Here is a 27,595-nt window from a genome sequence, read left to right as displayed (position 1 = left end):
TGATTGGCTCTGTATGGGACAGAAAGGTGGAGAGAGGGAGAGGTAGAGAGAGGCAGGTGGAGGAGAGAGAGAGAAAGGGAGGTAGAGAGACCTTCAGACAGAAAGAGAGAGAGAGAGAGAGAGCAGAGAGTCCTCAGTCCCAGTGGCGGGAACAGAGAGAGACTGACGGCGGGAAAATCACAGATGAAAAGAGAACAAAAAGAAGAGAAAAGAAAAATAAACTCTTCTTCTTCTTCTTCTTCTTCTGTTTTCTACTCTAACATGGCGGGCTCCTCCAACACCCCTCTGTCTCGCACCTCCACCCCGCCCACCGACCCTCTCTTCCACTCCGACGCGCCCTACAGCGCTCCCAACCCGGCCAGCTCCCCGCGCCTTCCCGCCGCTCGTCTGGCAGGAGCTTTCCTGAGCGGCGGGAGCGGCAGAGTTCCGGTTAGTGTGAACGGGACAAGCGGCAGCGGCGGCGGCGCTGCTCCTCCTCCACACACCGAGTGTAAGATGGTTGAAGTTCACGGCGTGAAGGTGGCGTCGTTCACGGTGAACGGCGTAGAGCTGATCTGCCTGCCGCAGGTGTTCGAGCTGTTCCTGAAGCACCTGGTGGGCGGACTGCACACCGTCTACACCAAGCTGAAGCGGCTGGACATCAGCCCGGTGGTCTGCACCGTGGAGCAGGTGCGCGTCCTGCGGGGGCTCGGCGCCATCCAGCCCGGCGTCAACCGCTGCAAGCTCATCACCAGGGCCGACTTCGAGACGCTGTACCGGGACTGCACCAACGCCAGGTGAGCCGAGGCAGGCGGAGTTCAGAGGGAAAAGTTTCAGTGAAGGAGGCCGAAAGTTTAAACGTGTTTGTTAAAGTGGAGCCAGCAGTCAGACCGTTTCTACATGAACACGAGAGCAGATTCAAACTCAGCGAAAATCTTTTCAAACAATTTGAGTCACGAGTCAAACAACAAAATATCAGATACGATTTAAAAAAACAAAATTTTTCTTAAGTGTTTAATTCAATTGTGAATTAAATGTAAAGTTGAAGATCTGAGTACTTTACTTTCTTATTGAATTATTGCTTCTTATATAGTCAAACTTGAATATATTGAATGTTAAAAACACTGGAATTGATATTAATAAACTACTTAAATAAAGGATTAAGGTGGTGATGATGATCTACAGACGGTCTACAGACCGTCGCCCTGAAAGGATTCATTGATTAGCCAATCATCAGTCGGTATCAATAACAAATCTGATGAACAATACTCGATACTGCTCTACGCTTTCTCTATCAGTTAAAACATTTACCTTTATTGATCTCTGAGGGTAAATTTACATGTTACAGCAGCACAGAGAGACAAACTGAGGGGGAAGAGAACGCATAAAGAAATAAAAATAAAATAAGAAATGAAAGAAAGTAGAGAGGTGACATTAAAAAGCTTTATAATACATCAGAAACATTAGAGTGTAGAAGTGAACTGTGCAAATATTTGTGCAGAAGGAGAAGCTGGAATCAGCAAATGTTTTGTATTTTTGCTTGAACAATGACAGAAACAATTAATCAATTATCAAAATATCTGCTGATTAATTTAAAATCCACTCATCATTGGAGCTCTAACACATTTTTAATATTAAAATAAACGTGGATTATAGACGTTTGTCAGTCTGACCTCCATCTGACTGCTCATTTTATTTTCTAATAACAATAAACCATAACTCTGTGACATCTGATCAATCATTAACGTCCTAATCAAGTTTAATGGCTCATCACAGCCATTTCCACTTAATATCATCTAATAATTGTTTTATTTACTTTCCAGGAGCTAATGACTTAGTGCTTTTTCACTAGCAGATGATTCAATGAAAATATGTAACAGTTGAATTATCACTGTTTCAGGATCAGTTGAATTCTCACTAAACTGATATGAAACAGAGAGCTCCTTGGTCTATATATGACATCTATAGATCTATAGAACCATCTGAACATGTTTGTGTAAATAAATACTGAGTCTATAAGTGAATAAGTACTGAGTCTACTAGTACATAAATACTGTGAGTCTATAAGTGAATAAATACTGAGTCTATAAGTGAATAAATACTGAGTCTATAAGTGAATAAGTACTGAGTCTACTAGTACATAAATACTGTGAGTCTATAAGTGAATAAATACTGAGTCTATAAGTGAATAAATACTGAGTCTACAAGTGAATAAATACTGAGTCTATAAGTGAATAAGTACTGAGTCTACTAGTACATAAATACTGTGAGTCTATAAGTGAATAAATACTGAGTCTACAAGTGAATAAATACTGAGTCTATAAGTGAATAAATACTGAGTCTATAAGTGAATAAGTACTGAGTCTACTAGTACATAAATACTGTGAGTCTATAAGTGAATAAATACTGAGTCTACAAGTAAATAAATACTGAGTCTACAAGCAAATAAATACTGTGAGTCTACAAGCAAATAAATACTGAGTCTATAAGTAATTAAATACTGAGTCTATAAGTGAATAAATACTGTGAGTCTATAAGTGAATAAATACTGAGTCTATAAGTGAATAAGTACTGAGTCTACTATTACATAAATACTGTGAGTCTATAAGTGAATAAATACTGAGTCTACAAGTAAATAAATACTGAGTCAATAAGTGAATAAATACTGTGAGTCTATAAGTGAATAAATACTGTGAGTCAATAAGTGAATAAATACTGTGAGTCTATAAGTGAATAAATACTGAGTCTACAAGTAAATAAATACTGTGAGTCTATAAGTGAATAAATACTGAGTCTATAAGTGAATAAATAGAGTCTACAAGTAAATAAATACTGTAAGTCTATAAGTGAATAAATACTGTGAGTCTATAAGTGAATAACTACTGTGAATCTATAAGTGAATAAATACTGTGAGTCTATAAGTGAATAACTACTGTGAGTCTATAAGTGAATAAATACTGTGAGTCTATAAGTGAATAAATGCTGAGTCTGATTGATTGGTTGGTTGGTTGGTTGTGGTGTTCTGATTGGTTGGTTGGTTGGTTGTGGTGTTCTGATTGCTTGGTTGGTTGTGGTGTTTTGATTGCTTGGTTGGTTGTAGTGTAGTGATTGCTTGGTTGGTTGGTTGTAGTGTACTGATTGCTTGGTTGGTTGTAGTGTACTGATTGCTTGGTTGGTTGTAGTGTACTGATTGCTTGGTTGGTTGGTTGGTTGTGGTGTTCTGATTGCTTGGTTGGTTGTAGTGTTCTGATTGCTTGGTTGGTTGTAGTGTACTGATTGCTTGGTTGGTTGTAGTGTACTGATTGCTTGGTTGGTTGGTTGGTTGGTTGTGGTGTTCTGATTGCTTGGTTGGTTGTAGTGTACTGATTGCTTGGTTGGTTGTAGTGTACTGATTGCTTGGTTGGTTGTAGTGTACTGATTGCTTGGTTGGTTGGTTGGTTGTGGTGTTCTGATTGCTTGGTTGGTTGGTTGTGGTGTTCTGATTGCTTGGTTGGTTGTAGTGTTCTGATTGCTTGGTTGGTTGTAGTGTACTGATTGCTTGGTTGGTTGGTTGGTTGGTTGGTTGTGGTGTTCTGATTGCTTGGTTGGTTGTAGTGTACTGATTGCTTGCTTGTGGTATTCTGATTGCTTGGTTGGTTGTGGTGTTCTGATTGCTTGGTTGGTTGTGGTGTTCTGATTGCTTGGTTGGTTGGTTGGTTGGTTGGTTGGTTGTGGTGTTCTGATTGCTTGGTTGGTTGGTTGGTTGGTTGTGGTGTTCTGATTGCTTGGTTGGTTGTGGTGTTCTGATTGCTTGGTTGGTTGGTTGGTTGGTTGGTTGTGGTATTCTGATTGCTTGGTTGGTTGGTTGTGGTGTTCTGATTGCTTGGTTGGTTGGTTGGTTGTGGTGTTCTGATTGCTTGGTTGGTTGGTTGGTTGGTTGTGGTGTTCTGATTGCTTGGTTGGTTGTAGTGTACTGATTGCTTGGTTGGTTGTGGTGTTCTGATTGCTTGGTTGGTTGGTTGGTTGGTTGGTTGGTTGTGGTATTCTGATTGCTTGGTTGGTTGGTTGTGGTGTTCTGATTGCTTGGTTGGTTGGTTGTGGTGTACTCATTGGTTAGTTGGTTGTGGTGTTCTGTGAGGTCTATAAACGCACCACCTGACTTGCTGCCGTCCTGCAGATATGTCTTAGACGTCACAGGTCGGAGAATTTGGTCAAAAACTATAAAGGAGCAAAACTCTACTGAAAACATGAAAATCACCCAAACTGGAGATACAAGGTTTTACAGGGCAGAGAAAACACATCACATGTAGCTTCTGATTGGTCCGAGGAGAGTCACATGATGTTCGTCTCCATTGTGTGTGTGTTTGTGTGTGGTAGATTACTGCTGAATGTGGATCAAAATATTTTTTCTCTCACTATCAAATTATGTAAATGAGCCTCAACTAATTATGGGATTAACAAAGAGGGTGTATGTGAGACAGACATGTCTCACTATCCAAAACTCAATCAGAGACAGGTACAGCGCATACGCACATACACACACACATACACACATACACACGCACACGCACACACACACACACACACACACACACACACAGACACACTCAGCTGTATGTCAGTGCCTCTGAATCTCTCTCTCTAAATCAGACGTTGTCGAGGGCAACCGTATTGTCTTCACAATTTATTAGTGTGTGTGTGGTTGACCTTGTCTTAGACAGGCCAATCACACACACACACACACACACAGTCTGACAGTACAGTAGAGATCGAGTCATAATTTGAGATTGACTGTGTGTGTGTTGTAACATGGTGTAGATGTGATAGTGTGTCTGGACAGTGTTTCAGTTTTAACACCAGCTGTTTAAACAGGATGAGCATTTAATTTATTATCATATTTAATACAAAAAATAAGCAGCAAATCCTCAGAAATGAGAATCTGGAACCCACAAATGTTTTCACTTTAGAAATGAAACAATTGATGGTGAATAGTTGCGGGTTAATTTTCTTTCGATTGACTTATTGATTACTTGTTGCAGTTCTACTAATAATAATATAAATAAAATGATAAGCAGGAGGGCTGGTTGATATCACCTGAGATCAATATCATGATCATCAGCAATTATCATGATTATCTCTGTCACAATTATGTTCTGATAGAGACATGCATTTCTTTTCACTTTCTGTTGTTATTTTGAAATAAAACCGAACATCAGGAGAGCAACACACACATCATGAGTAACGTCAGCCTATCAATACGTATACATGTCAGAGCAGGTGTTCCTCGTCTATTTTCAGAGGCAAGACGGAGATCAGAATATAAAAAAGAGTAAATGGTTGAAATAAACCAAATCTCAGTATCATTTATAAAATAAATCTTCTCTTGTCTTTCTCTCTTTTCATATTTATTATGAAATTATGAATTTATCGCTTTACGGCCAGTTCATCACACTGGGTCTGTTTTGGTCCTGTCCACTGATACACGTATACATCTTTTATTCCAGAACTTGGGGCGATAATATGTCAGATATTTCATACTGGCCACCGTCAGCGCATCAATCGGTGATTGCCGATGTATTCATGGTTGGGTAAAGAGAGTGATTAGAGTGATTGAATTCAGGGCAAACAAAGTGGGAGTTGGTTCTTTAAAAAAGAAGAAAATTTAAAATGATAATTCTCTATTTGAACACATTTTGGTATTTTTTTGTTTAGTTTTCAGCTTGATCATGAAGAGAGTAGGCACAACAGCCAACAGAGGAAGATGAGGGAGGAAGGGTGTTCAAGTTCAATTTATTAACGATGTTCGTTCATTTAACTGGTTTAAACTGGGATCAGTGTTTCTGAAAACTCTGTGTGTGTGTGTGTGTGTGTGTGTGTGTGTGTGTGTGTGCGCACTACATAAAGGACATTTTGTCCAAATTTAATTAAGTGTGGAAACCCCCAACACACACACATTACTGAGGAATTTAATATACTAGTGTGTGTGTGTGTGTGTGTGTGTGTGTGTGTGTGTGTGTGTGTGTGTGTGGGCGGGTTGTCTTGGACCTGTCAATCAAACACTGACCTGTGTATACCCCCGAGACTGTGTGTGTGTGTGTGTGTGTGTGTGTGTGTGTGTGTGTGTGTGTGTGTGTGCGTGCGTGTTCATGAAGCTGAGGTGGCAGGTTTGGCAGGTATGGTAACCACGGGAACCAGCAGTGCGGTCAGTCACACAGGAAGCTTTAAATACTTCTAAAGTAATCTGATTACTCATCAGCTCTGTGTGACATCATCAGTGACATCATTGCCCTTCAGTTAAACAAAAATAACAAAATCAATGTTGCGGTAAAATCTCAGCTCAGGCCATTTTCAATGTGTTTTAAATAAATAAGAGAAATCCACTTTAATATTTGACGTAATATCTCTCATCTAATAACACAATTGTTTTCAGCAGCGATTATTCTGCTGATTATTATTCTCTTGATTAATCGATTTGTCTATAAAGTGTCAATGTTATCATTTCTCAAAGCCCAAAGAAATGTATTCCAGTGTCTTATTTGCTTAATAATGAGACAAACTATTAATAATGTTCATGTTTTATTTGAGCAGATATTCAGTTTCGCTGTCAGACACTGGAGACATTTTGGCTCAAAACGATGAATTATTACATATATTATCTGACGATGTACTAATATTTCATCTAATGATAACTGTAGGTTTTTAATACAGAGCCAGGATCAGTTCTGATCTACAGGAATGTATTTTAAAGACGTCATAACTTCATTTAAATGGAACTCTGTGTTTTTAATGTAAATCTTTAACAAACATTTAAAGTCTTCTGATTTATTTTCTATTTGCTTTATTATTAAAATTTACATGAACTTGAATGATATTGTCTTGTCCTCTCTGTCTCGTCTTCTCAGTGTCTCATCCTCTTGTCTCTGTGTCTCGTCTTCTCAGTGTCTCATCCTCTCGTCTCTCTGTGTCTCGTCATATCAGTGTCTCGTCCTCTCGTGTTCTCAGTGTCTCATCTTCTCAGTGTCTCGTCCTCTCATCTCTCTGTGTCTTGTCATATCAGTGTCTTGTCCTCTTGTGTTCTCAGTGTCTCATCTTCTCAGTGTCTCGTCCTCTCATCTCTCTGTGTCTTGTCATATCAGTGTCTTGTCCTCTTGTCTCTCTGTGTCTCGTCCTCTTGTCTCTCTGTGTCTCATCCTCTCGTCTCTCTGTGTCTCGTCATATCAGTGTCTCGTCCTCTCGTGTTCTCAGTGTCTCATCTTCTCAGTGTCTCGTCCTCTCATCTCTCTGTGTCTTGTCATATCAGTGTCTCGTCCTCTCATCTCTCTGTGTCTTGTCCTCTCTGTGTCTCAGTGCGTCTCTTAAAGTCTTCCCTGGGGACGATCTGACTCTGAATATAAAAGGCCTTTATAAGAGAGAGAGGAGATGAAACGGATTAATTCATGAAGTTAAAACATGGTATTAACCTGGAATATTAATACTGAGCGAAGGAGGAAAGGCCAGTATTGATTAATTATTGATGGCGGTCGATTTAAGGTGGAATCCCATTTTCCTCTTCAGTCCTTTTAAGGTGGTCAGCAGTTTATTTAAAGGGCCGTCCCGCTGCTGTCTTTTCTGTCTCTTCAGCTCTCGACCAGGTCGTCCTCCGAAGCGGACCCTGGGCGTGGCCACGATGACTGATGGCTCCAGACTCCTCCCACATGGCCTGATAAGCCCCGCCCTTCTGTCACAAACAGGTGAGTCAAACAAACGACCCCCTCCAGGAGCTTTTCTTATGATTTTTGTGCCACAAAGTGATTTATTAATACAATTTAAAAAAGAACATGATCATGCTAACATAATCAGATAATTTAAAACACATTTAAGGATCTTTTCAGAATAAATCACTCCAATCGAGATTTTCACCAGCTCTGTTCAGGATGTTATTAGCTACTGAAGTATTATTAGACAGCAAGTGTTATTTTTAATAATGATTTCCTACTGAAATGTGTCCATTGAAACCTTTTTATAGAAACAACCCAGTGTGGTCTGTAGCTGTCTGCCTGCAGTAAACATGCTAGCACAATAGCTTCGCGGTCATGCTAGTTTGGCTACTGCTGTCAGTCACGTGACCCTCGTTTTGCAGGTCATATTGGTCCGTCGAGAGTCTCTCTGATTAGCCAATCACAGCCAGCTGTGTCCACTTCTGCAGCTACAGGCAACAACAGAAAAGTTATGAGTTGGCATGATTAAGTCTCACACGGTCCCTCGGTGTCTGATGCAGGTATCTGTTCAGTGCTGCTGCTGGATCGACTCTGACGTCGTATTGAAAGGCAGTGTGCTCCAGTGATGGACTCCGGTTGTGCAGTGCAATAACCTTCATTACAAGTGATCAGTGAGTGAATGAAAAGGAGAGAGTGTTGTTACTTCTGTTAGTCCATGTGGACGAGAACTCGGCACTCAGGTGCTCCCCATGTGATTACTAAGATACTTATATCCGGTTTCATGCAATCTGTGACCCTCAGATCACCTGACTCAGCACATCAGATCAAATATCTCATGTTGAGTTCAAAACTTGTTCACACACTTATTTAGTAAGTGGTTGAGCTGAAATATGAAGCAGCTAGTGTGTAGTATTGTTACCTGGACTGCTGCTGAGGCTTGCATGCCTGTAGGTTTTCACAATAAAAGCATCCTAGCGGTTTGTCAGCGGGAGGATTTGACATGAATCATAAATAACAGTCTTATTATCAGTAACTTAACAGTGTTACTATGTCTGACAGTCATGTGATGAGTGTTTGGGAATGCTGGGAAAATATACATGTAGCTATCTGATGATTTCCTCTGTTTATAATTATTGGAGTTTAAGAGACATGACATCCATATTATTCAATAATCACTCCTGAGTATTGTTTATATTAGGTTTGGTAATATTGTGCATATTACTGTATTTGGGTGAAATGAATGAATATATGTTGTCCTTCAGGTGTCTTTGTTATTCTTTATCTTTATAGACATAAACAGCCAGCTGTTATTGACTACTGGAGTATTTGTATGTATGTATGTATGTATGCATGTACATATATATATATGTGTGTGTGTGTGTGTGTGTGTGTGTGTGTGTGTGTTACTGCGAAGTAAACAGCATATCAACCATCTCTCATCTTTACTTCGTGCTCTGGAGGATTTGGCCGATGCACCTGAACCTAGTGACAAAGTTCCCAAATGATTTCCATTTATTTCCAACGGGCCCCAAAAAATGTCACACACGACCAAAAGTCACGAAGACACAGACATATAATCCACATACAGGATTATAAGTGAGCCTTTGTGTTCGGCAGCAGGAAGACGAGGCCTCAGGACACAGTTTTTACCCTGAATTAAGTCTGTCAGGCAGGTCTTACTCCCAACAAGTTATTTACTGAAGCAATAATATCTATATAACCTAGAGCTGCAGGTTTCCATCATCTGATGTCTGAGAACATCACACAGGGTCTTACTGTGTGTGTGTGTGTGTGTGTGTGTGTGTGTGTGTGTGTGTGTGTGATTAGAGCTATAATTAGCATGCTTAATTAGCTGATGTCAAAATGACTGACAGATTGGAGTCTGACCTGAAGCACTGTGTGTGTGTGTGTGTGTGTGTGTGTGTGTGTGTGTGTCCCTCTGGGTGACAAGTGTCAGAAATTTAATCTCATCTTAAAAACAGCCGTGACGAAATGCTGCTGAAGAAGAAGGTGTACATGCGTGTGAGTGTGAGTGAGTCTGGTTCTTCTTGTTGTTGAAGCTGATGAGTCACAGTGACATCACAGTCAGAGACCTGGCTCTCATCCCAAACAGAAACCACTTCATGCCAGGAGCTACATGGACCTACAGACCTCATTCATTCTGGTCTGTGTTTACATTCCACCGGAGGCCAACGTGCAGGACGCACAGCGCGCACTCGCCAACCAGATACTGGAAACGGAACGGACCAACCCGGACTCCTTAGTTGTTGTCCTTGGTGACTTTAACAAAGGTAACCTCAGTCATGAACTCCCCAAATCTCACACCTTTTACCACCACAGCTGCCCCCCACAGTGCCCCCCCTCCTCCAACATCGACACCTCTGTCTGTCCTTAAAAGAGATGTGAACAGGCTCTTCAAGAGACAAAACCCCCGGAAAGCTGCTGGACCAGACTCCATCTCCCCATCCTGCCTGAAGCGCTGCGCCGATCAGCTGTCTCCGGTGTTCACAGACATCTTCAACACCTCACTGGAGACATGTCACGTGCCAGCCTGCTTCAAGGCCTCCACCATCATCCCCGTCCCCAAAAAAACAGGGCCCACAGGATTAAATGACTACAGACCCGTCGCCCTGACCTCTGTGGTCATGAAATCATTTGAACACCTGGTTTTGTCCCACCTCAAATCCATCACTGACCCTCTGCTGGACCCCCTGCAGTTCGCCTACAGAGCCAACAGGTCTGTAGACGACGCCGTCAACTTGGCCCTACACTTCATCCTCCAGCACCTGGACTCCGCAGGATCCTACGCCAGGATCCTGTTCGTGGACTTCAGCTCTGCCTTCAACACGATCGCCCCGGCTCTTCTTCAGGACAAGCTCTCCCAGCTGAACGTGCCTGACCCCACCTGCAGGTGGATCACAGATTTCCTGTCTGACAGGAAGCAGCACGTGAAGCTGGGGAAACACGTCTCAGACTCGTGGACGATCAGCACCGGCTCCCCTCAAGGCTGTGTTCTTTCTCCTCTACTCTTCTCCCTGTACACCAACAGCTGCACCTCCAGTCACCAGTCCATCAAGCTCCTGAAGTTCGCCGACGACACCACCCTCATCGGACTCATCTCTGGAGAGGATGAGTCTGCCTACAGGTGGGAGATTGACCACCTGGTGACCTGGTGCAACAGCAACAACCTGGAGCTTAACGCTTCAAAGACAGTGGAGATGGTTGTAGACTTCAGGAAGAGCGCAGCCCCACCCGCCCCCATCACCCTGTGTGACTCTCCAGTGGACACTGTGGAGTCCTTCCGTTTCCTGGGCTCCATCATCAGCCAGGACCTCCGGTGGGAACTGAACATCAGCTCCCTCATCAAGAAAGCCCAACAGAGGATGTACTTTCTGAGGCAGCTGAAGAAGTTTAACCTCCCACAAACAATGCTGGTTCACTTCAATACTGCCATCATAGAGTCCATCCTCACCTCCTCCATCACCGTCTGGTACGCTGCTGCCTCCACCAAGGACAGACGCAGACTGCAGTGTATCATCCGCTCTGCAGAGAGGGTGATCGGCTGCAACCTCCCATCTCTTCAGGACCTGTACTCCTCTAGGACCCTGAGGAGAGCAGGGAAGATCGCTGCTGACCCCTCCCAACCCGGACACCATCTGTTCGACCCCCTCCCCTCTGGCAGGAGGCTGCGGTCCACCAGGACCAAAACCTCCCGCCACAAAAACAGTTTCTTCCCCTCTGCAGTCAACCTGACGAACATGGCCAAAGACTTACATTGACCCTCCCAACACACACACAAGTTATACGTTATATTAACGTACACCGCCCCTCAGATTATATGTTATATGTGAAAACATTGATTCTGATTCTGAGCGTGAAGTCCATCCGTTTGGTCCCAGTGGGAAGGTTTACTTCATGAAGTAGTCAAGAAGTTCCTGGTGTGGGCCCACATTCAAACGGTCCGAGACCTGATGGGAGTTATAAACCTGCCAGTGAATTCTTGGTCTGGCCCAGGGACTACTCCCTGGTTTTCCAGAATACATCCAGAGGGAGGAGTCCTGGAGGATCCTGATCAGATGCTGAACCACCTCAGCTGGCTCCTCTGAGCTCTGCCCAGACACACTGCCAAAGAAACTAGTTATTGCAACAACCGCCGTAATCCATGTTTCCAAACTACCCTCCATAAGACACCCAGAAGAATCAGGTCCACAAATCACATGTTGAATGGATGGACAAACTCCATGACCCCTGCAGAGCTGGACACTAGGACAGAATCCACAACACTTCTCACTCGTACCGAGGCAGCGACTGCAACGAATCAGGATGAATCCACATCTGATGCCACTGTGGATCTTTTGGACTACCTCAGCAAGGTGTTCCTTCCACCATCCAACACAATCAGCACCAGGTGGTGATCAGCTGACGGCTCTGCTCCTCTCTTCGCCGGAGTGAAGACCATCAGCCTCAAGCGTTCTAGTACCAGATACACTTACCAACTACCTCATGTTGCACCAGGACCCCCACAGATGTCCAACACCCCTCAGGCTCAGATCAAGCAGGCTGTTCCTCCCCCTTCAGCTTTCTTCTTCACTACCTTCATGACCATTAATGTGCCCAGATAAACTATGGAACCCTAAGTGGTCACCCCCTCCAGGACCCCACCCAGAGACTCCAAGATACCCGAGACTGCTGTTTAGTGTAGAAGCAGAGACCAGAGTCAGAGCCTTCCTGTTGCATAGAGGCACCCGTTTTGTTCTCCGGGGACCAGCGCCAGGTGTAACTGAACTAACATTAACTCATTACGCTAGCATCAGCTAGCATCAGTTTATGACCCAGATTGAAGAGTGAAAGAGGTCACATGGAACAAGGTCGACACATCGGAGTCATAATGATGGACCCTCCAAAAATACACAACACACCTCAAATTACAGAACATGAAGTCAGTAACATCTGAATGAGCGAATGATGTACACACATTATGTTACAGCTTACATGAATTCAACCTTTAGAGACATTTCAAGGTTTTGAACCTGGTTCAGTAAATCACTCGTCAGACTTAGTGATGAGGTGATGAACACTTGGTGCAGTCCAGTCCAGGTGAGGCGACTAGTTCCCATCTTTGTGAATTGATGAGGGCCTTTGAACTGAACTCTTTGAGGAGCCCCCCTGCAGCTGTCGGTCACATGAACCGCGATGAGGTGGTGAATCTTAGACAAGTCGTGTTTGTTTCTCGGTATTGCAGCAGTAACCGCCGGTCTGTCAGTGTCCCAGCGTCCTCTGATGAAGACCAGTCTGAACATTTTAAACCATGAAACAGACGAGAACAGAGACGTCTTTTAATCCAACAGAGACGCTCGGGTGGTCACAGAGAGGAGGAACCACATACCGAACCTTTCACCTCCGTCACCTCCCCGACAGATCTGACAGCTTAATGAAAACACCACACACACACCACACACACACTGTAACACACAGCTTTTTATTAAAAATACTCAAACTGCCACATTTCTTGACCGAGGTCAGAGACGGAGAGATCAAACGAAAAAGAAAATTATTAATTAACTCTGCACACACACACACACACACACACACACACACACAGTTAATTAAATGTTGTAAAGGTTGAGTATTAAGTGAAGATAAAGTCTTGTCCTGCGATGGTGGACGGAGTCACGACCTAAGAACAAAACAAAGTCACTGGTCAAACTGGTTTTATGCTTCTACGTGTTGGACTCTGATTCATCATCAGCCGTTCGTGAAGCGAGAGATTTATGTGTAAACAGACTTTGTGAATCACTTCTGTTAAACGGCCCCAAGCTGATTGGTTGATCCACGTTCTATTTAAAAAAAAACACGTTGTGTTAAAAGTAAACAAATGGCGACAAAACCTCCTCCGAACGACCTCCTGCAGAACATCCGTAAAGACTTGGAAATCTACTTTAGACTATTTTATTTGTTTGAAATGTTATTGATTGTGATTTTTATTTGTTTCATGATTTTATTATTTAACTCAAGCATTTCTTTTATCGCATATCTGATTCTACAGTCATGGTCATATCTGTCCGTTTGTTTGCTTCATATTTGATCTATTTCAGTATTAGTCGTATTTAGTAATCTAGCTCTCATCTCCTGCTTAAATAAAGTTACATATCACATCAGAATCAGAAATACTTTATTGATCCCATTCAAGAGTAGAAAGTAGCATAAATTAAGAGCTAAAAGTATGTACAAAATATAAAAATAAGAAATAGAAAATAAAAATATACACATTTACAGTATTTAAGTGAAAAAGAAAAGTAAAAAAAATATATACAATAACAATGTACAGTGCATCCGGAAAGTATTCACAGCGCTTCACTTTTTCCACATTTTGTTATGTTGCAGCCTTATACCAAAATGGATTAAATTCATTTTTTTCCTCAAAATTCTACACACAACACCCCATAATGACGACGTGAAAAAAGTTTTTGAGATTTTTGCAAATTTATTAAAAATAAAAAACCTGAGAAATCACATGTACATAAGTATTCACAGCCTTTGCTCAATACTTTGTTGATGCACCTTTGGCAGCAATTACAGCCTCAAGTCTTTTTGAATATGATGCCACAAGCTTGGCACACCTATCTTTGGGCAGTTTCACCCATTCCTCTTTGCAGCACCTCTCAAGCTCCATCAGGTTGGATGGGAAGCGTCGGTGCACAGCCATTTTCAGATCTCTCCAGAGATGTTCAATCGGATTCAAGTCTGGGCTCTGGCTGGGCCACTCAAGGACATTCACAGAGTTGTCCTGAAGCCACTCCTTTGATATCTTGGCTGTGTGCTTAGGGTCGTTGTCCTGCTGAAAGATAAACCGTCGCCCCAGTCTGAGGTCAAGAGCGCTCTGGAGCAGGTTTTCATCCAGGATGTCTCTGTACTTTGCTGCATTCATCTTTCCCTCTATCCTGACTAGTGTCCCAGTTCCTGCCGCTGAAAAACATCCCCACAGCATGATGCTGCCACCACCATGCTTCACTGTAGGGATGGTATTGGCCTGGTGATGAGCGGTGCCTGGTTTCCTCCAAACGTGACGCCTGGCATTCACACCAAAGAGTTCAATCTTTGTCTCATCAGACCAGAGAATTTTGTTTCTCATGGTCTGAGAGTCCTTCAGGTGCCTTTTGGCAAACTCCAGGCGGGCTGCTATGTGCCTTTTACTAAGGAGTGGCTTCCGTCTGGCCACTCTACCATACAGGCCTGATTGGTGGATTGCTGCAGAGATGGTTGTCCTTCTGGAAGGTTCTCCTCTCTCCACAGAGGAACTCTGGAGCTCTGACAGAGTGACCATCGGGTTCTTGGTCACCTCCCTGACTAAGGCCCTTCTCCCCCGATTACTCAGTTTAGATGGCCGGCCAGCTCTAGGAAGAGTCCTGGTGGTTCCGAACTTCTTCCACTTACGGATGATGGAGGCCACTGTGCTCATTGGGACCTTCAAAGCAGCAGAAATTTTTCTGTAACCTTCCCCAGATTTGTGCCTCGAGACAATCCTGTCTCGGAGGTCTACAGACAATTCCTTTGACTTCATGCTTGGTTTGTGCTCTGACATGCACTGTCAACTGTGGGACCTTATATAGACAGGTGTGTGCCTTTCCAAATCATGTCCAATCAACTGAATTTACCACAGGTGGACTCCAATTAAGCTGCAGAAACATCTCAAGGATGATCAGTGGAAACAGGATGCACCTGAGCTCAATTTTGAGCTTCATGGCAAAGGCTGTGAATACTTATGTACATGTGATTTCTTAGTTTTTTATTTTTAATAAATTTGCAAAAATTTCAAAAAAACTTATTTCACATTATCATTATGGGGTGTTGTGTGTAGAATTTTGAGGAAAAAAATTAATTTAATCCATTTTGGAATAAGGGTGTAACATAACAAAATGTGGAAAAAGTGAAGCGCCGTGAATACTTTCCGGATGCACTGTATATGTATGTGTGTATATATATATATATATAATGTATTGCACTGAAACATAGAATAAATAATGAGGTAGTATATGAACAGGTGACGTAGGTCCAGGTTTCCAGTCTCTTCCTGAGTGTCTGACACTCAGAGGGAGGAGCTGAACAGTATGATGGCCACAGGCAGGAATGATCGCTCAGTTGTACATTTGGGAGGAATGAGTCTCCCACTGAAGATGCTCTTGTGTCTGACCAGTACGTCATGGAGAGGATGTGCTGGATGATTCAGTCTCATCATCTGCAGGCGTTGTCCTGAACGCTAAATGTTAAATAAGAAGAAGAAAATATAGTTTAAATGCGATTAAGATTGAACCAGAGACATAAGACATGTATATCTGGAATGTTGTATTATTGTGCTTCAAGGTGAACTTAAGCCCTTTGTTGACAGTGAACATAATGCAGACAGAAATGATTTTCCTCTAAAATATATAAATATATCCAACAAATCCAAGCAGAGGTATATAAATGAGATTATATAAAATATATATATATATGTATCTGTCGCAGACAGTGACTGATGGTGTTAACACTCTGCAGTGTCGCATTAAAGCTTCTTCACCAACAGGAAAAATCACGTATGAAATGGAAGTCACGACTATAACAAAGGAAATAAACCAATTTTATTCTCTGATCAGACAGGAAACAGTTTTTTCCTTCAGCCTCGTTCAGTCGAAAACAGAGAAAACAAGATGAATTTATCAAACTGACAAGTTTATTTACTGTGTGCATCTCAGTGTTTCCTGTTTTCACCACCTGGAAGCTTTCTGTCATCGACTCTGGTTTGAGAAATTATCCTAAAATCAGTTTTTATTTAAATATATTTTATCAGTAAAGAAGAAGTAGGTTTGTCAAGTGTCCAACTTGTCCAATCACGACTTCCTGTTATAAAAGACAGAGCTAATAATTAAATAGTATAAAAATGATAATTATACTAATTAAATGAAGTCTGATGATATATATTCTATATTTTTCTTCTCATTAAACTTCATGTTCAGACTCAAACCAACAGTGAATGTATCTACTAACAACAGGTGACCATCGTCTGTGCTGTGTGGTCACATATTTTAACTTTAATCAGCATCACAACTAACAGCAGGTCTGTACACCTTTTACAAGGTGTCATATTCATTCATCATTACATTTTACAGAGCATGCAGTCAGTGAATCTAATATTTTAATACTTTGGAAACTATTTTTCAGAACAATTTACTAAACAATTGATTCCTGCTCCAGAATCTTTCATTACTGCCACCAAAGAACAACTTCACATGTTTAACATTGAACAATCATCATGATGTAATGAGGAAGACGAGTTGTATATGTTTTTCTTTTGTCCAAATGTTGCAAGAAAAAATGCTAGAAAGCTGCACAACACAACATGAAGACATTTGCTCTAGTCAAGAGTAGTGTGTGTGTGTGTATATATATATATATATATATATATATATATGTATATATATACACTGCTCAAAAAAATTAAAGGAACACTTTGAAAACACATCAGATCTCAATGGGGAAAAAATTATGCTGGATATCTATACTGATATGGACTAATGTGTTAGGAATGAAAGGATGCCACATCATTTGATGGAAATGAAAATTATCAACCTACAGAGGGCTGAATTCAAAGACACCCTGAAAATCAAAGTGAAAAAATGATGCGGCAGTCTCGTCCATTTTGCTGAAATTCCATTGCAGCAACTCAAAATGGTACTCAGTACTGTGTATTGCCCCCACGTGCTTGTAAGCATGCCTGACAACATCGGGGCATGCTCCTAATGAGACGACGGATGGTGTCCTGGGGTATCTCCTCCCAGATCTGGACCAGGGCATCACTGAGCTCCTGGACAGTCTGAGGTGCAACCTGGTGGCGTCGGATGGACTGAAATGTCCCAGAGGTGTTCTATTGGATTCAGGTCAGGCGAGCGTGGGGGCCAGTCAATGGTATCAATTCCTTCATCCTCCAGGAACTGCCTGCATACTCTCACCACGAGGCCGGGCATTGTCGTGCACCAGGAGGAACCCAGGACCCACTGCACCAGCGTAGGGTCTGACAATAGGTCCAAGGATTTCATCCCGATACCTAATGGCAGTCAGGGTGCCGTTGTCGAGCCTGTAGAGGTCTGTGCGTCCCTCCATGGATATGCCTCCCCAGACCATCACTGAGCCACCACCAAACCGGTCACGCTGAAGGATGTTACAGGCAGCATAACGTTCTCCACGGCTTCTCCAGACCCTGTCACGTCTGTCACATGTGCTCAGGGTGAACCAGCTCTCATCTGTGGAAAGCACAGGGCGCCAGTGGCGGACCTGCCAATTCTTCTGTTCTATGGCAAATGCCAATCGAGCTCCACGGTGCCGGGCAGTGAGCACAGGGCCCACTAGAGGATGTCAGGCCACCCTCATGAAGTCTGTTTCTGATTGTTTGGTCAGAGACATTCCCACCAGTGGCCTGCTGGAGGTCATTTTGTAGGGCTCTGGCAGTGCTCCTCCTGTTCCTCCTTGCACAAAGGGGCAGATACCGGTCCTGCTGATGGGTTAAGGACCTTCTACGGCCCCGTCCAGCTCTCCTAGAGTAACTGCCTGTCTCCTGGAATCTCCTCCATGCTCTTGAGACTGTGCTGGGAGACACAGCAAACCTTCTGGCAATGGCACGTATTGATGTGCCGTCCTGGAGGAGTTGGACTGCCTGTGCAACCTCTGTAGGGTCCAGGTATGGCCTCATGCTACCAGTAGTGACACTGACCCTAGCCAAATGCAAAACTAGTGAAAAACAGTCAGAAAAGATGAGGAGGAAAAAATGTCAGTGGCCTCCACCTGGAAAACCATTCCTGTTTTGGGGGTCGTCTCATTGTTGCCCCTCTAGTGCACCTGTTGTTAATTTCATTAACACCAAAGCAGCTGAAACTGATTAACAACCCCCTCTGCTACTTAACTGACCAGATCAATATCCCAGAAGTTTAATTAACTTGATGCTTTACTCTGATTAAAAAGTGTTCCTTTAATTTTTTCGTGCAGTGTATATTTGTAATGTAGTGAAGGGATCGTATTAATTCATTTAATTTGTCATGTCATCCTATTGTGTGTTATGTGTATTTTTGTATTAAGATAAAATCAAGCGTTGTGTGTGTGTGTGTGTGTATCACAGCCTGATTCTTCTTATTATTATTATTATTAAAACACATCAGTTAGCCACACTGTGTCACTGGGTCACAAGTTCCTTCATCACCATGAACACACACACTGTAGTTTATCTTGACTCAGTCCCACACACACCGTCCTGCTGCCCCAAATACTCACCAGAGCACCACATGCAGATTCATCCGCCACTGAAAATAGTCAGATGCACTATTTCCTCCTGTTGGTTTGATAAAAACTATAGCGAGCAGCTGTTTGACATTCTTTAAACTCAATAATATAAAAAAACAAATGCTCCTTTGGTGCACCTTTTGGTTAGAGTTGCGTCATGTGCTTGGACCCCATCATACCCCGTTTTTTGTCTAGTTACAACTAGATTTTAGTTCCTCTCAAAGAGTGAACTTCCAACTTGCGCCACATGCAGCACTTTCAGTGCCTCATTGCAGCTTCTGATGTGAAGAAAGTGATGAGAAAGCTTCAGATACAGTTTGAGTTGTTGGAATAGAGCTAACAGTTCCCCCTGCTTCCAGTCTTTATGCTAAGCTAAGATAGCTGTAGTGGACACAGAGATGAAACATCCAACTGATCTGAAGTCTCTTGACATTAAATGTTCCAGTTTCAGAAGCTGAAATATTAAAAGCATTAAAAGAAGTGTTGTTTTCCTGCAGGGAAACACTGAGAACAAAAAGATCCAAACTTTCTTTGTCTCTGTGCTTTTCTTCATCAGGAGGTGTTAAACAAGCCGGAGGGTGGCGGTGATGGTGGGGGGGTCGATGTCCGTTCGTTAGCAGGAGTCCCTCGTTAATACTAAATGAATTAATTAGAGGAGGCAATTAATTGGGCCAAGTGGCTGCAGGGAGAGAGAGGTGGTCGAGAGACACCGACAGTCACTGGAGACTTTCAGGCTGCCAGTGTTATTAATTATTGATCAATCATCAACTTCTGCAAAACATTTGGAACATTTGCCTTCATCTCCTCTTTAAGAGATAAAAATATGAAATATTGGCAGAATTCATTAACTGCACATTCTGCTCAGATGAAACTTCCTGCTGTTCAGACTCAGCAGATAAATCATCAGGATGTCGCCTGTTCGTGTTGTGGCTGTAGGGGGCGCTGGCAGCACTTTACACTCATTACCACCAACAGATGATTGGGGTTGTTTGAGGAAGCTGCAAATGAACGTACGCATTTATCTGCGACTAAAAGAGAGAGTTTACCTGATGAATCCTCTGCAGGTCTGACGGCGGCGGCGATGGCCGAGGCTCTGAAGCTACAGAAGATGAGGATGATGATGGGTTTCCATGGCGATCAGCAGCGACATCACAATGGAGCCGAGTCAGAGAACGATGACACAGGTGATAGTGATGATGATGGTTGTGGATGCTAACTGTGTTGATTCTGTTTGTTCATGATGTCGGCCCTGTTGTTTACATGTGTGTTGTTAAATTGAACTTATATCAATGTTGATTTTATTTATATTTGTGATGTTGATCTTGAAATTGAGTGCTTTATTCTTTTATAATAAATAAAATCAATCTTTTATAATATATCATTAAAGATGATTCAAAGAGTTGCATCCTGAATTTGTGTCTCCTTGTCTCCTCTAGGAGGCAGTGAAGGATCCTGGGAGAAGGAGCAGCGCCTCCTCTCTCCTCCTCCCTCCTCAGTTGTAGCGCCTCCTCATAGTTCAGCATCTCTCCACCTCAACACTCTGCAGCAACACAGCACGCTATTGGCCAACCGTGAGTCACCGCTCTGCTCTGATTGGTTAACACAAAGGCTTTTCCTTTATTGTTAGCTTAGCATTGTAGCACCTCAATATTTTACATTATCCTCCCGTCTCTCTGTGACCTCAGGTCTGTCAGACCTTCCTTTTATGGTCATGCCACACCCCCTCCTCCCTATGGGCCTGCCCCCTGCCAGCGTTGCCATGGCGATGAACCAGATGAGTCAGCTGAGCGGTTTGGCAAACATGGCCGCCATGTCACAGGTTCAGAGAGAAGAGAGCAAGGTGACTGAAAGTTAACACCGCTTGTGTTATTGCTAACAGTACTAATCATAACAGCATTAATATTGTAATAGAATTAAGAAATGTCAGACCTCAGAACAGCCTCCCTCAATCACAGAGAAGAACAGGTAAAATGACAATCTTTATTATTACATTAGAGTCATCCAAGAACAGGGTCCTTGGAGTTTTACTTCAACGGGAGAGCTGCGTCCTGGGGGCGCCAGAACTGGCCACACTATAAAATGTGCACACCACCATCAAGAGATGCAAGAACACATGTCATGATAGGAGCACACCACTACAAGCTGCTGGCACTGTGGAAAACCCCATCACGCTTTTCACACTTCTAAAACACACAGGAGTGAGGCCACTAACTGCCCGGGACCCAGCTCAACCCCCCCAGCTTATCTCCTGTCCCCACACTAATAAAAATGCACAAACAAATACACTGTACATGCAAGTTAAAAGTGTATACTGAACTTGCGTGGTTTGTGAGACCCCCCCCCCCCAAAAGCTCTAACAGTGCTAATGTTAACAGTGCTAATGATAACCCTCAGACTGATGTGACCTCTGTGTTCAGGAGTCTCCTCTGGGAAGCCCCTCCCCATGCCCCTCCCCCAGTGATGATGAGCTCCACCCCCAAGAACCAACCAGCCAATCACCTTCCAGAGCATCTTCCTCATCCTCATCATCACCTCCTCCTCCAGCACACACACCGGAGCTGGGTCAGCACACGCACACACACACACACACACACACAAAGAAAATGGAGGAACGTTTTCACAGCTAGAAAAAATTTAAATAGATTTTGGGGAAACGGCTCCAGAAAAACCTTGTGATATTAAATCTTTTGATGTTTCTTTGTGTTTAATTGATATTTCAAAGTCACAGTTTGATTCCGATGTCACATGTGTCATTTCCTGTTACCCAACAGGTACAAAATAGAGCTGAAATTAAATAACATGTTGACAACTGGGACAACTATGTAGACTGTCTAGAGGACAGTAAATACTGGACTTTATCTTGAAAAAGGAAAATAACTTGTGTTGAAATGAATTCCACAGACGGTGAGTTTGCAGAGCAAGAAAACAACATGAAAAAGGTGTTGAAAGACAAAGGTAAGAGACTGAGTTGTTGTGATTTTTGATTCAGGAACACCTCCTCTTTGATCGCTCGTCGCTCCTCATGTGATCCAGTGATCTTATTTCTGATCAGTTGACCGGACTGACCTCAAACCACATCACAACATCACTGCAGTTTTATACAAAAATGGACAAATAACTGAACCAACTTAAGTGTCGTGTGACTCAGGTTTTAATTTTTTTTTTGTTTTCTGATTCACCATCTTAACTACTATAATACTTATTTTCACATTTTAATCTGTATCATAATTAATATTATACTCAGAGTCTGTCGTTTGTAGCAGTAAACATCATTGAATCATCATTCAACATGCCCCTAAATTATTTCTACACATTATTCTAATCATAACACTGATTTAGATAATGATTCTGGTACCCCAGACCAACGAGAAGCATGCAGTGGGATCTAGACTTTGGGCTGACCACCTGCAGGGACAGGATCAGCACGCCAAGGTCCTCGTCCCTGCCTGACTACACACTTGACCCCACAGCCTGTCCCTTTTCAATAGTTGCTCAGAGGCACCAGGCGGCTGTGGGGATACTCACAAGCCTTCAGCTGGAGTTTTCCCTGGAGAACCTGAGGGTCGCCTCCATAACTACGAGTTGCTGACCGAACAGCAGTTCAGAGGATCCTTTGAGGCTCTCGGTAGGGTCCTGGAAACGATAAGGCCTAAGGACCCTGTAGTTCTGCTGGGGGACTTCAACGCTCACGTGGGTAATGATTGTGCTGGTCATGGATTGTCCATAACAAGCACCATGTTGGAGCATAAGATGATTCATACTTGTACCTGGTACCAGAACACCTGAGGCCAAAGATCAATGATGGACGTATCATCAGAACTGTGGCCGTATGTCTTGGACACTCAGATAAAGAGAGAAGCAGAGCTGTCAGCTGATCACCACCTGGTAACTGGTACCTCATATGTGTAGTGAGGGTGAACTGGGAACGTCCTCTGTCCACGATGTCTTTCAACTCTTACCTGCAGAGGGATATCTCAAGCATCCTAGGGGAGGTTGAGGACAGGAGTTCAGAAGATCATAGGTGCCTGACGTGGACTGGTGGAGGGAGGCTGTCAAACTGGAGAAGGAGGCCATTCAGTCTAGGTTAGCCCAGGGGTCTCCCAGAGCAGCAGACAGGTTATCAGGAGGCCAAAAGGACTGCAGCATCTGTGGTCAGTGAAGCAAAAACTGGTGGAAGGAACAGTTTGAGAAACTCCTGAACCCAAATGAGACTACAGTCTGTGAAGGAGGGAGAGTTTGAGCCTCGGGATCCTGCAGTAGGACCTGGAAGATGTTGCTGGGACATTCTGAGCCTGCTGCCATCATGACTGTGCCTCGGACAAGTGGCGGAAAATGGTTGGATGGATGGACTTTTCATCCAGTAGATCATCATCATTACAACATTTATCATCTACTGTGTAAATCAAGAGAACGATCAGAAACCTGGATCAGGTGTTCACAATACTGTAGAATAATATTCTATGTTTACATGCACAAACACATAACCAGGATACTAAAAGCCAAAAATCTATCATAACCTGGATACTAATGATGATGTGTAACACACTTAATGTGTCTGACGTTACTGAAAAACAGCAGATAACACAAAGAGAACAACATGACGTGATGCCTGAAGGAAGAACTGGAGAGACCAACGGACACAATAAATAATAGAAACACACACTTACAGTTAATCCAGGACTTGAGCATCAGGACACAAATACGGTGTGCATGTTACATGCTTGTACTTATATATACTTGTGAGGGCCCTAGCTGACATAATGTATTGCCTAATCCCAGACCACACAAAATGTCCTCACCACCAAGGTCTAAAACTCACACTGGTCCTCACAAAGATAGACAAACAAAAGCACACAAACACAGACAAAGAGCTCATGAATAATACAAACAGGAAGCTGTTCTTCACCTTTTATAAAACCTCTTTAAATATTCAAGAGGTTCTTTGTTTATTGGCTGAACCCAAAAAAGACATCAACAAGCAAACCTGTGTGTCTTTACTTTGTTTCTACCTGCAGGTGACAGCCTGTTGCCCCTCCCCCTCCTCAAACCGACCTATGAGAAGCTGCCGCTCACCTCTCAGCCACTGTCAATCAACCACGCAAACCCCACCTTTGCTCCGTTCCTGTTGGCTGAGGGTCTGTCATCCATGGAGACGCTGCTGACCAACATACAGGTGACAGAGAGCTACCCGAAATTATGTAGACACAATAACATAAGCAGAGATGAAGTGATGAAGAGACAATAATGTAAAGACGTTAACGTGGTAACAATATCATAGAGACAATGACGTAGAGACTACAACGTAGAGATGATGACAGATTCATTAACACAGAGATGCACAGATGATAATAATGGACTCCCTTTGACTGTTTGTTCTCAGGGTCTCCTGAAGGTGGCGGTGCAGAGTGCTCGATGTCAGGACAAACAGAACCAGATGGAGAGAAAAGAGTTAAAACTGGAGCTGGAGAGAGAGAGAGACGCCCGACAGACACTACAGAGACAGCTGAGCTCCGAACTACAGACCAGAGGTGAGACAGGTTACACTGTGACACTACAGACTGGAGGACAGACGGGTTACACCGTAAGACTACAGACCGGAGGACCGATGGGTTACACTGTGACACTACAGACCGGAGGACAGACGGGTTACACTGTAAGACTACAGTCCGGAGGACAGACGGGTTACACTGTAAGACTACAGACCGGAGGACCGATGGGTTACACTGTGAGACTACAGACCGGAGGACAGACGGGTTACACTGTGACACTACAGACCGGAGGACAGACGGGTTACACTGTAAGACTACAGACCGGAGGACAGACGGGTTACACTGTGACACTACAGACCGGAGGACAGACGGGTTACACTGTAAGACTACAGACCGTGACACTACAGACCGGAGGACAGACGGGTTACACTGTAAGACTACAGACCGGAGGACAGACGGGTTACACTGTGACACTACAGACCGGAGGACATACGACAGTGCTATCCACTGCACCACCATGTATGATGGTTTCTGTTTGTTGTCAGTGTCGATTCAGCGCCGGCTGAAGAAGGAGAAGAAGGCGAAGAGGAAGCTGCAGGAGGCGCTAGACTTCGAGTCGAGGAGGAGAGAGCAGGTGGAGAGAGCGCTCAAACACTCCGACTATCTCACCGGTGACCAGATGCAACACTACTCCTCTTCCTCTCCTTCTTCCTCTCTTTTTCCTCCAAAACGTCTGAACTTTCCTCCTGATCGCAGTATTAGTCAAAACCAGCAGCGGTAGAATTATTTAGATTTAAGTTTCAATACAACAGAGTAAAAATGTTTACTGGTAAAAGTCCTGCAATCAAAACTGCACTTGAATAAAGTACAAAAGTGTTATCACCTAAATGTATTTAAAGTATCAAAAGTAGAAATACTTGCAGAAAAATGTCCCCTGTGAGTGTTTTATTATTTTGAAGTATAATAAGTTAGTTGTGACTGAAGTATTTACAGCAGTAAGCAGTATTTTAATCTTGTAGTTTGTGGCAGTGGAACTAGTTTAAGTTTGGTTATTTAATATTTAAAAACAATTTCATATTTGTTTATTATATCAGCTAACAGCACAGGACGCTAACGTACATTAGCAAAGCTAACGTATTTGTGTTCTTTTCAGATGAAGTGATTCCTGAGAGCGAACAGCAGGAAAACTCTGCAGCTCGAGGTGACGACGACAACCAAACCTCCGTCTGACACAGAATAACTAATAATCATGAACATGAGGAAAAGTAAAATCCTATATTTGTGTTTTTGTCAACAAACAAGTTTAATGTGGAACCTTGATCAAACTGCTCTCATTCATCACATTTTTGAATGAGCTACCTGACTTTGATGAATTTCCTGAAACTCCAACAGTAGGTGGCGCTCTAACAAGGTTTTCCTGTGGCTTTTTAAACATGAAACTATACGTTTGCCTTCTTAAAGATTGACGTCTTCAGTAGGAACACATGGGTTGTGAGCTGAGAGCCACAGACAGGAAGTGAGACAGGAAGTAAGACGAGAGAGAGACATTTTGTCAGGTTGTTTCTGTCAAACTGAATCTCTTTGTGTTTTGGACAAAACAAGACATTTAAAAACTGTTTTTATTTTCTGACATTTTATCGACGTCGTTAGTTTCAGACAATAAAACTGAAGACACACACACACAGAAGCGTTCCTGTCACTTTAAATAACGTGTTCATTCTGTGTGTGTGTGTGTGTGTTGACTGTGAAATTGAATCAGGAAAAACAATCACAAACGACACAGCAGAACTAAACACTTCACACACACTGTTGTGTAAACAATGAGTGTGTGTGTGTGTGTTTCCTCCACGCTGACATGATAATAAGAGTCATTCATCAAAGCAGCAATGTGTCTCTGAGTCACATGTTTTTATAGTTTCCTTCACGTTCAGACTTGAACTGAAAGGTTCAGCAGAGAGAGCTCGGCGGCAGCATCGCCCAGCCGAGAACGTCTGTGTTCAAGTCAGCTGAAACCTTTAAATCAGTACATTTAAAACGAAATTCAGTCGAAAATGCAGCTGCTAGGATGCTAACATGCTAATAAGAGCCATCACTTTTTATTCAAGTCAAATTCAAAGATCAGAATCAGAAACTGTTTATTGCCAAGTAACATACATTACAAGGAATTTGCCGTGGTCTGATGGTGCTATTGTTTCGATAACAAATAAGTAGAATATAAAAGGTAAAATAAGAATAAAAATAAAAATAAGATAAATAACAAATAGTGCAGTGAACAGAATAAAGTAAAGTGTCCAGATAAAGTGTCCAGTAGGTGGTGTGTGCGTTAATGTAATGCAGGGGGGACAGGGGTGATGTACGTTAATATAACGTATAATTTGTGTTTGTGTTTGGGGGGGGGGGGTCAATGTAAGTTCGTCAGGTTGACTGCAGAGGGGAAGAAACTGTTTTTGTGGTGGGAGGTTTTGGTCCTGATGGACCGCAGCCTCCTGCCAGAGGGGAGGGGGTCGAACAGATGGTGTCCGGGGTGGGAGGGGTCGGCAGCGATCTTCCCTGCTCTCCTCAGGGTCCTGGAGGAGTACAGGTCCTGAAGAGATGGGAGGTTGCAGAGCGGATGATACGCTGCAGTCTGCGTCTGTCCTTGGTGGAGGCAGCAGCGTACCAGACGTGATGGAGGAGGTGAGGATGGACTCTATGATGGCAGTGTAGAAGTGAACCAGCATTTTTTGTGGCAGGTTAAACTTCTTCAGCTGCCTCAGGAAGTACATCCTCTGTTGGGCTTTCTTGATGAGGGAGCTGATGTTCAGCTCCCACCGGAGGTCCTGGCTGATGATGGAGCCCAGGAAACGGAAGGACTCCACAGTGTGGAGATGGGAAACGATGAAATATGTAATGAGCTGGTTACGTTCACATTAACTAAATCAACTCCTGAAGAATCAGATTCTCAAGTGGTTGAAAGGTTTTTCATCACTGTTTCTACTAAGTGTTTGAACAGGTTTAACGTGTGTGAAATCTGTGTTCTGTAGTTTTTCTGGATCAGAATAAACCAGTTTGACAACAGTGGAAGGAAAAAGGAAAGTTTACTGAAACGTTCTGTCTGTTTCTGCAGAGAACCGACCGTTCATCAAACCTCCACTCCTCTTCTGA

The 27,595-nt window shown here is 43.1% G+C and overlaps 1 protein-coding gene across 1 annotated transcript; it reads left to right on the top strand.

The window, feature by feature from the left end:
* Positions 1 to 261: 261 nt before the first annotated feature.
* LOC139294951 (dachshund homolog 2-like) lies at positions 262 to 27,595 on the top strand. The gene is made up of 12 exons (XM_070916960.1): positions 262 to 776; positions 7,579 to 7,688; positions 20,027 to 20,146; positions 20,399 to 20,533; positions 20,648 to 20,802; positions 21,380 to 21,524; positions 21,864 to 21,917; positions 23,978 to 24,135; positions 24,343 to 24,490; positions 24,997 to 25,122; positions 25,611 to 25,652; positions 27,558 to 27,595. Exons 1-12 carry the CDS (start codon positions 262 to 264, stop codon positions 27,593 to 27,595), a joined length of 1,746 nt encoding a protein of 581 aa, XP_070773061.1.

Source organism: Enoplosus armatus, chromosome 13 (assembly GCF_043641665.1).
Source record: "Enoplosus armatus isolate fEnoArm2 chromosome 13, fEnoArm2.hap1, whole genome shotgun sequence".
Taxonomy (NCBI): domain Eukaryota; kingdom Metazoa; phylum Chordata; class Actinopteri; order Centrarchiformes; family Enoplosidae; genus Enoplosus; species Enoplosus armatus.
The sequence above is the reverse complement of the archived record's forward strand: the minus strand, read 5'-3'. Positions and strand labels throughout refer to the sequence as shown.